Source organism: Fundulus heteroclitus, chromosome 9 (genome assembly GCF_011125445.2).
Source record: "Fundulus heteroclitus isolate FHET01 chromosome 9, MU-UCD_Fhet_4.1, whole genome shotgun sequence".
Lineage (NCBI taxonomy): Eukaryota > Metazoa > Chordata > Actinopteri > Cyprinodontiformes > Fundulidae > Fundulus > Fundulus heteroclitus.
In genome coordinates this window covers 1,430,463-1,441,231 of record NC_046369.1, presented here as the reverse complement: position 1 = coordinate 1,441,231, position 10,769 = coordinate 1,430,463, and the positions used below count along the sequence as shown (strand labels likewise).

At 38.8% G+C, this 10,769-nt stretch overlaps 1 protein-coding gene across 6 annotated transcripts in view; it reads right to left on the bottom strand.

Moving 5' to 3' along the window:
• Positions 1 to 7,205: 7,205 nt before the first annotated feature.
• ptbp1b (polypyrimidine tract binding protein 1b) overlaps positions 7,206 to 10,769 on the bottom strand; it is a 34,138-nt gene continuing 30,574 nt past the window's right edge. For all 6 annotated transcript variants that reach the window (XM_021308680.2, XM_012882671.3, XM_036140794.1 and 3 more), the window contains one exon: positions 7,206 to 9,914. In XM_021308680.2, the coding sequence (XP_021164355.2) occupies positions 9,782 to 9,914 (133 nt within the window). In that variant the 3' untranslated portion in view covers positions 7,206 to 9,781. The remainder of the gene's footprint in view (positions 9,915 to 10,769) is intronic.

Sequence of the window (10,769 nt, the reverse complement as noted above, 5' to 3'; positions counted from 1 at the left end):
AAAAAAAACAGCCATTCAGGGTTTTTCCTCCATGCATGTCAGGAAAAATAAAGACTAACATTTTAATATGTGTTGTGAATTACTGCTCAAGCAGTAAATAATAAATCCAGATATCCTAACATTTGACAGGACGGTATCTTCAACTAGAACTGCTTCTTAACCATAGAAACGGGCCTTTGGGTCTTTTTTTAGACATTTTTTTAGGATTTAGGGCCATTTCAGAACATCTTCTGAAATCTGGGACATTTTGGGTCATAAATCATTTTTTAGGCCCTCAGGATCGTTTGGAGCCCAGGATCTTTCTCCAACTGAAGATTTTTCAGAACACACCCACGTTTACAGCAATTTTAAGGTCTAGGAACATTCGGGTCCTAAAATCTTTTTAGGTACAAGGGTCTTTTGGAGCCAAAGACCCCTTTACAGATTTTTTTTTTTTTCTCCCTTGGAGCCGAGTTTGTTTGTTTTTCTCACAAAACCGATGTTATTTTTTTGGGCTCCAGGAGAGCTTAGCGCATCTTTCAGGCACTAGGATCTTTTGGAGTCTTGGACCCAGTTTTAAGACTTCGGGTCTCTATCAGAACCGAAGTCTAGCTTAGACCCTGAGGTAAATTTTTTAGCCTGTGTTCTTTTTCAAAGAAAAAAATTATAAAGTTTTCAAAACATTGGACGTCTTCACAGGACCCAGGATGTTTTTGGAGCCAAGGACTTTGGCTCTAAGTTAACTTGATCATTTGGAAATGAGCTCCGGCAGAGCTTAGCGCTTCATAAGTCTAGACAAACTTTGGTTTGCAAGAAACTAAGAACTCAGAAACATTTTCAACTTTTTTCTGGACCTAATTTTCTTTTTTCTTTTTCTTTTTTGTAATGGGCTCCAAAGAAACTAGATACCTTTTTAGTACTGATGGTATTTGGCGGGCCTACAACCTGTTTTCCAATACCTGGAAGCTTTCTTTAACTCTTTTAGAGCCATTTCCAGTGCAGGCCTTAAAAATCCAGCAAATTAAGCAGGTTCAAACTACATCAGTGCCATGTGGAACCAGATTTTAAGTGTGAATTTAGTCAGAAGAAATCCCTATTAACGTGTTCATTGGTTGCATTTTAATGTAGAAAAGAAGTAACCTTGCAAAGAAGTTGCAACTAGGGCTGCAACGATTAGTTGACACAGCATTATGATAAAATGTTGACGCAAAATTTCATGACGTTTAAAAAAATATGAACATTAATGCATCGCTTGATACACAATTGTGTGTAGAGCAGCTTAAATCACATGCAGTTCACTGAGGCGGCTGCAGAGAAGCGTTGGTTCCCCGGGGAGTGAAGAGCAAATGATCAGGTGATTCACTGCAGCCAGAGCAGTAGGGATTGAAAAAAGTGCGTCAAGTTTCATGAGTTAATTTCTTGAATACAAAATGAACTTTTAAAAATGATTTTACGTGAGAATATAAGTATAGAAAGCTGAATTATCTACTCGGTGTATCAAGATATGGCTTAGTTGTTAAAAGGAAAAAGAACCAGGTCTGATTTTTTTTAGTTTTGGCTACTTTTCATTGATCTGCCCTCAAACTACGGCAACTTTAAAAGCGACTTTTTGCATTTGAGCTGAAAAGGAAACAGGGTTGTGGACATTGTGGCTCAGATCCGTGACTGTAGTCTTCGTCTGTGTTCGTCATAAATAACCGGCGTCTAAACAGCCCCGCAGCAGCAGAATCCCTTTCCAGTCGACGGCCTTTCCTTCCTGAAAAATCTGCCAAAGACTCTTGATAAACTTTTCTATTGGATGCTTCTTTGGAGTCGGGTCAGGCGGCGCCGCTCAGCAGCTGAGGCTTATTTAAAGGGGGCGGAGCTTACGTCTTGTTTTCTAAATTTTTGTCGCTTTGTTGTAAATAAAAAGTAAAACCGAATGTTCTGCGAAAAATACAAGTGTACAAATATATAAATGGCCTCCCCCCCCCCCCCCTTATGCCCCACCCACCCCCCCACACTGGTGCTGAATTTTTATGGACTGAGAAACAGCGACACCTTGTGGTGGCGCTTTTCATCTCCAAGCCCCAGCCCCGGACTTTCTGTTGTCTTCATCACCTCATAACGTCCTTCCATCCCAGGCGATGGCGGGAGGTGTGTCCTTGTGCGCGGAGGAGCAAGGGCATGCTGGGAAATGCAGTATCTCAAACGGCGGCACTGTGACGGCGGGCGGACGGGCGACGTAACGCGACTCCTGTGGAGAACGGGGGAAACGAAGATGTTTACGTCGATACGAAAGGCACGGAGGTTTCGCTTTCAAACAGGAGATTATCCATATATGATGTAAAGTCTGATGTTTGTTGTTGTTTTTTCTTTTGTTCCTGCTTGAATCACAATGCATTCTGGTCCCTGTAGTCCTGTGAATTCTGGTTCTGTTGGCTGGTACTGGTTCAGTGGGGTTTTTTTGTTTTTGTTTTTTTTTAGCTTGTTACCATGTTCCCATTGATTTCTGTGTGATTGAATTTAGTTTGTTGTGGCACTAAAAGTAAAAGAAAGGAATAGTTACAGAAAAAAAAAGCTAAGTGTACTCGAGGAGGAAATGTTTTTCTACGTCAAAATGTCTCCATATTCTATTCTTTCAAAGACAAAAAAATCTGCTTTTATATTTTCTTATTGGATGCTTATAAAGTCCTGTTGTAAAGTTAAAAAAAAAAGAGCATTTATCTGATTGGCTCAAAAGCTGCCGAGGGGGGTCAGAGGTCACAGGCCTCCCTTTGTTTGCCTGCGCTGCATGAGCAGGAGAAAATAAACTATATTCATCGAATTTGCTTTGAAGATTTCAGAGAGAAAATGTTAAGATATGAACCTGTGTTTGATAAAAGTCACCGCCAATAAAAAGAAATTTAAAGTTCCACCCAATGAGCGTCGTCTGACTTATTTCATGTTCAAGCTCTGCCCCGGTGGCTCCTGGGTAATTCCTGAACTTTTTAACCAGTTCACTTTCATTTGCAGGGGTCAGTTAGGGCCTTTTAGGCCTTAGTAAGGTAGAAATATTAATAAACAAGCTGTACTTTTGCACACCTGTTCCAACTTATGTGTAATATAATAATAATAATAATATAATCCAGCTTTATGGAACAATTGCATTGATCTTCCACAAACAGAAGACTAAAAGTAGCGGTAGATCTGTTTTTGATTTTAAAGATAACATTCATATGTATATTCGTTATATTTATATCCACATCCAATAACAAAAATGAAATAATCCTTTTTTTTGCTAAAGTTTTGTTTTTCTTTATTTTAGAACTTATAAGTAAAACAATAATGGTTAAAAATGACATTTTCTATAGCAGATGTTTATAAAATATATATTTTTTCAAAAGCATTTGTGGCTCTAAATGGGTTTTGATTAGCTGAACTGAGGGTAAAAATGGCTTTTGGATTGTAAAGATTGCACAAACACTTTTGGGTATATGTATAATTAGGCACGTTTGCATCACTTTACTCTGTATAGATTAGAAAAGCCCTGAAGTTAAATTGTAATTTGTGCTCTTTTTTCAGATTTTTTTTTTCCAATTGAATAGCTCTGTAATCTATCCAGACTAAAGTTCAAATACATTTTTAAAGGTGCAAAATTAATACAACTTTCATGCCCATAATGAGTGGACAGAGATGTCAGACTGAAACTGTATTAGTAGTCAGTATCTTACATGCAGATGCTAGAAGTTTGCACACTGGCTTTGTAAAGGGGGATAACCTGATGGAAATTAAATGAAAATTTGATGAAAATTTAAACTATTTTTTATTTTAATGAGAGCATCAAGTTGTTTCTAGTCAAGATGCAGCAGCAAGTCATTATTCTTCCAGTTAAAGTCGAGTGGCAAAGCTTTTCTAACATAACCAAGTTAGGAAAGTTCAGAGAGAAACTCTCTATGGGTCCTTCATTTATTTATTTTTTTGGCAAACCCAGACTGAACGATTCATGAATTAAAGGTACAGCGCGTGTTTTGTTGTGAAACGTGGAGGACATGGAGGATGCTGCAGACCTTCTTCCATGGATGCTGCGAGCCACACAGACACGCAGAGAGCCTCAAACACGGAGCGAGGCGGTGGCAGCGGTCCAGCTCTCGCCGCGGTTCAGCCATGTTGTCATCATTATCTCATTATGAGGTCGGCCGGAGCGCTGAGTGTTTGGTTGGAGGCCAGCTGAGCCTGGCAGGACGCCCGGGAAACACGCCTCCGTCAGCCAATCAGAGAGGAGAGCATCCACACGGGGAAGGGAGAGGACTTCTCCAGCTTCAGCAGAGATTCAGCGACACTTTAACGCTTTATTGTGCAGATTCTGACGGAATCACAGCAGAGGAAGAAAAAGACCAGATTTATTTTTAGCAAGTAAGAAAATTTGCATGCAAGGAGCTGTAAAAACAAACTATAGTTCAGCTAATATAAATAAAATAAAGACTGGAAAAGTAAGTTGAACTTGAAGAAACTCTTAAGGTTTTTACTGTGGTTATTATTTAATAAACAATAAGAAATGGCTAAATAAAAATTTAAAAAGGATGAAATAATGTAAGAAGATCCTGAGTTTAAATTACAAACAATTACGAAATAACAAATTCAGGCAGAAGAGACGCTTTCCTAAACACAAAACTTGTGAAATCAAGCGGTTAATGTATACAGTTAATCAGGACGGTGTAAAGTACTTCCAATGACAATATTTACTGTTTACTGTGGTTAATTGACCTGTAATGAGCTCAGCAGATAGAAAATAACAATAAAACAACAAAACTTGTGTTCAAACAAGAAGTGTCACCTTAATAGAAACTGTAGATGTTTGTCTCTCTGAAGCATTTTTAGTTTAAAAAAGTTTGTTCTTTATTCAAAGTTACTCACAGTGGACATAGCAGCCGACATTTTACTCAAGTCAGAGTAGAGATACTTCTTCTTAATATTTACTTAAGTAAAAGTAAGAAGTACAGTGCAGTAAAACTACTCATAGAAGTACATTTTGATCAAAAAGTAAATGTAATTAGTTACTACTCACCTCTGATCAGTCATTCACATACAGACCCAGATGTTATATATTATTAGGGACCATAAAGCCCCCCAAATATGGGATAAAATATTCTTCCTAAGAAATAAAAAGTCATTCCATTAAGGGAGTTTACTTAAAGAAAAAGCATAGTTTATAGATTTATTGTTATTTAACGTTGCTCTGGATTTTCTTGTCTCGTAGTTAAACTTGTTGGAGAAAAACCATGAGTTGGTGTTTTTTCTGGGCTTTGGGCGCCCTCTGCTGGTTAACAACCAGCAGAGGGCAAAAAACAAAACAACTGGACTTGTTTTCCGTAGTTAAAGACGTTTCGCTTCCTCTCCAGAAGGCTTTTTCAATTGATTTGGGTGATCAAAACATTGTTCCTTTAAGCCAAGCCAATAACAACCCTAACGACTCCCCGTTACAGAGGAGTGGACCAGTTTCGGTCCAATCTGCTGGCTTAATGGCTTTAACGACCGTCCATTACTAAGGGGTGAACCTGTTTCTGTTGAATGTGCATGTTATCTAAGCCATTACAAGGCCTTTGTTAGGCAGGGTATATAGCCTGGTACTCATCATTACTCCAGACTTTTTGAACAGAGGAAGCGAAACGTCTTCAACTACGGAAAACAAGTCCAGTTGCTTTGTTTTTTACATTTTTTGGAATGACCATGACCTGGATGACTGAGAATCTTCACCAGCACAGTCATGTTTTTGGACTGTGGGAGGAAGCCGGAGTAAGAAAATTGTAAAGGTGCGGAAAGCCTGAGTTCCTTTAAATCAAGATTAAAAACACATTTGCTTAAGATTGCCTTCAACTGTCCTGAATCACCACTTTTTTTGTTCTTTTTTCTATCTACATTTTATTGCTTTTATTCTGTTTTATTTTGCTATATTTTAATCATGTAAAGCACTTTGCATTGTCTTTGTACTGAATTGTGCTATATAAATACATTTGCCTTGCCTTGCCTTACCCAGAGAGAACCCTAACATGAACAGGGAGATCATGAACCCAGGCCGGGCTTCAAACCCACAACCAGCCACCATGCTGCCTGTTGCCTGAGCTCAGCATCTCTGGGAATCAGAACCATTTTGCTTTCATCTGTCTGTTAACCTTCGCTCCGTTTGTCTTTGAGCCGGTCAGTGGGCCGCCAGAAAAACCGTAACGTCTTCACTTCCTGTATTTTTCCAGCTTTTTGTTGTTTATTTATTGCTTATTGTTCTTAGATCCCCGTTAGCATCAGCAGCGCACTGCATCTGCTACTCTTCCTGGGGTCAGATTCCATAAAAAGACAGGTAGAAAAAAAAATCCTATTAAAGATGAAATATTAAAAAAAATTTATTCTATTTTCTTCACTTTTAAATAAAAACACAGACGTAGTTCTAAAATAGAGAAATATTTTAGATTTCTCTTACTTAAAGAAATAAATCTGTTTTCTAATAAGAGTTTCTCTCAGCAGACATTGTGAGGGCCAGATACTATATATATATATATATATATATATATATATATATATATATATATATATATATATATATATATATGAGATTGTATGTGGTACAATGTGCTCAAAAATCTGTTAAAATGTGTAAATATGACTTTGGTTAGCAACAAAGCCGCTCCGCTCAATGGATATTAGGAGCATTACGGTACACTGTGTCACTACCTGATAGGACTCGGTAACAGTGATCAGGTTAGGGAAGGCGAACAGCAGTTTTTAACCTGTTCATCATAGATTTATTGGCAAACGGTTCCCTTTTCCTCTTAATATAGACATTTTAAATATGATAAATACTATTTAGTGGGAAATATAGGTAAACTGGAATGAAGCTCAGATTAAATGCACCTTTTCAAAAATAACCTTTGAGCAGGTCCTAAATACACCTTTAATTAGGCCCACATTTCTGTATTAAAAAGGGTTTTTGCTGGTTTGGTGTAATATTCTGATCTTTAAACAGTTTTGATTGGCTGCAAGTGGAAAATCATAAGTAACAGAAATAAAGGCTTGAGCAGTAGGACAAAAAACATTTTCCTTAATTAAATTAACTTTTCAACAATATTCTGATTTACTTGTTATAAAAGAAGACATGGTGGGATTGGTGCAAATATTGGTCGGTGTCTTGTTTTAAAATCTTGGCTTTGCTCTGATCTGTCAGCAGATCCCGCCTCCCTTAATAAAACTTCTATAAGAAATAACAACAGTCTTTGTTTTAAAAAAAAAACAAATTTATTTTTATTGTTTTTCTTTGTGACACAATGTAAGGCTCAGAACCGGTTGCACTCGAATCAAAATATACACGTTTCATTGGATATAAAACCAACAATCACCTCAGACAGCCGTCTATAAAACATGTATGTACAGTCGGACCCCCCCTCCCATCAGAAAAAGCTCGTGATGCATTCAGGGGCACCCAGGGAGAAGCTGTACACGTCGCCAGGTTGTCGTGTTTAAGGTTAAAAGTTTATTCACAGGTTTCACAGCTTGTCTACATAATGGACAAGAAGTCCAGCATCTTGGAGCGTTCTCATTGGTCCACTTATAAGATGATGAGAAATCCTCAAAACTCGCGAGAGTACAGAAACCGGCGGGATGTCAGACAGTTTTTTTTTTCTTAAATCGTTTTTAAAGCACTGAATGGTATCCAAACAGAAATATCTATGACTAAGCGTTACTTTCTTTTTTTTTTGAGAATCAGTTTTAAGAATCACGCTTACTTCTAGACCGATATAAAAAAAAAAAAAAAGCTTCCTTTGAATTTTAAATTTCATTGGATGATCCTGAGTAGTAGGCGGAGCCAGACAGCGGACCAATCAGAGGAGATTGCTTGCTTTGGGAACAGAAACCGTTATTTATTAACATCTTTCTCATTCTCTGGCTTTAATGGAGACTTTAACAAAAGTCAAACAGAAAGCATCCGTGTCCAATAAACAGATCCAGATGTGAAAGTTCAATGCGTTTGATTCGCTTGCTGGTAGGTGGGCGGAGCCTGATCGGACCATCAGATCTGACCAATCAGAGCATTAGGGGGAAATCCCCAGTGAGGTGGAGATGCTCAAAAAAGGAAAAAGCTGTAAACATGCAGAAGGAAGTCTAATTTTTAAGAGTTGTTAGGGGATTTTTAGAACTTTGAAGATTTTTTAACCCCCCACCCATATTTAAAAAATAAAGTTATTAAAATAATCTGACTTGTAACATTAATTTAAACCAAGAAGAGCTGGAAAAAGACCCTTTATAATAAAGTAAAAAGTGTCAACTCCCTGTAGTTAATGGAGGACACGGATGAGACGCGGTTTTGTTGGACAGCAGCTTTTTCTCCACTTTACGTTCCTTCTTGGGTTTTTAAGCCGCCTGAACAGCAGCAGATTCTGCCTAACCCGACTCCTCTACCTCCTCTACTTCCACGTGGCTGGAATGTCGACAGCTCATAATATTAAGAAGACGGCGTCTTCTGGCCCAAACGTTCACTAAAGCATCAAAAGGATGTTGGACTTCGGCGCTGGCTTGAAGGCACTCAACGCAACGACAGCCGAGTCACGGCAGTGGACCGAGTCCAGCGGAGCCGCGAGTTTTTTCACAGGGAAACTAAAGACACCACTGTCGTTTTTTTTTTTAGTCCTTAAAATCAGAAACCTGAGGCAGGTGACATTGTTTGCATCTAAAAAAAAAGGCTGTTTTTGGTTTTAGCTGTAGTGGATCACAAACGTATAAATAAAAAAAAAAAAAAACCTTTCCGAGAGACACGTGGCTGACAACAAAAACAACAAAAACAAAAAAAAACATTCATCTTCGGATCGAAGAAGCCAGCGACAACAGTCGAGCTCACCAACATGAAAGAAAACACAAAGATCAGGAATGATTAAAATATTGCTACGATATATATGATTACTTTATGATTGCATATTTGGAAATGAAAAAAAAAAAGAGCCAGAAAGCAATAAGAAATAAACTTAAACCTAGACTAAGGACGTAGCGAAGCTGCTAAAAACACGCTGAGTTCACACGTTTGCTGCTACAGTAACCAACATTACAAAACACTAAGAGCACTGACAACACCAATAAAAGACACAAAAATAGGAATATATCTGTAATACATCTCGACAGAAAACCTTTATCTAATGTAAACGTGCTTTTGCCAATTCGCAGAGGCTGTGTTTGTTTGTGTTTGAGTGGGAATAAGGCACAGGGGTCCTGTTAAGGTCAAAGCAGGCGTCTCCACAGGACGCCTGCGTGAAATCTGACGGTCACAAGGTTCAGCTACGGCTCCCCAAACATCATCAGGGCTCCTTATTTACAACCTTAGTTTTCTTCTTTTTTTTTAAATCAGGTGACAACAAGAATCAGAGATTAAAGTGATCATTCTGAGTTAAAAGTCAGTATTTTAACATTTCGTGCTCTTTTGTAAAGGCGGACTTTAATCCCCTAAACATGGGCCTAAAGTCAAAAGGCAAAAGAGGCTTAAAAAAAATAAAAAAACTCACTTCCCAACAAGGAGGACATTAGATTGAGACAACAACCAAACAAATCTGACCTGGTATTAAACAGTTAAAACTCAGAATACTGACTTTTCTCTGATTGTAGAGAGAACCTGCAGCCCTTCAGAGAACCGCCTCTGAAGTGGAGCTTCTACGTTCTATTCCTACCTTCTTTTTAAAAGGTAAAGAGTTTAAAAGCTTCAAAAAAAACAACAATAATTTAACATCACAGCAGACTTCACGGTGGTTTCTGCAGACGTGCGTCGGAATGATTGGAGTGTAGTGGACGCCATGGAAGAGGCGGCGGCGGCTCAGATGGAGGACTTGGAAAAAGAGACCCGCAGGTGGTGGTTCTCTCCCAGGTCGTGGTTGTGGAACGTGATCAGACAGTCGATGGCCTCTTCCACCGAACCCATCTGGATCAGAGCCATCTTATGGTCCTTCCTGAATCAGAAAACAGAACGCTTTCATCTCCCCCGCAAGCTTTGGACAAACTGACAGAGGCGATTCAGACGAAGGAGGGGAGGACGTCACTTAAGACTAAAACAGGAGGCGAGGTGGAGGCTCCATAGCCTGGGTGCCATTCCGAACTTAGCCCCGCCCACAACGTTTTAGGTCGGGAAGTTCGGTCTGGCATTGCTCAATAGTAGCGCGAGTATGCTCGCCCAATATCTGGCGGGCCAATCAAATTGTCAGGGCGGGCTTTATACGATGATGGACATATGATCAACAGTAACGTAATCAGCCACGTCACCAAAGCGCGCTTGGGTTGAATTCGTTTACAACAGCGATGGCTGCCGCTGGAGAGTTGAGGTGTGTAGATTCTGCTATTAGGTCTGTTCTAGAAGATATCGACAGGTTCGTGTGTTGAAGGACTCCTTCACTGCAAAAACAAAACAACAAATAAGTCAAATCTTGTTGAAATTAGTGTATTTGTCCTTAATTTGAGCAGGTAAATAAGGTGATTTGCCAATGGAATGAGATTTTTACACTTACAATAGGAACAATTCATTCCCATTATCTCATTTAGAGTGCAACATATCTAATTATCTTATTTTAGAGGTCAAAATACTCATTCCATTGGCAGATCATCTTATTTATGTGCTCAAATCAAGGACAAATGCAATAACTTCAAGATGATTTTACTTATTTTTAGTTTCCATTTTTGCATTGTTGGATCCTTACGCTCATCTTCTTATGCTAGGCTAACCGTTGAGTTCCGTTGACAACAACTACGCGTCTCTTAACATACGTCACACACTCCGTTGCTCTTATTGGTTGTAGGTCTATCCAATTGAA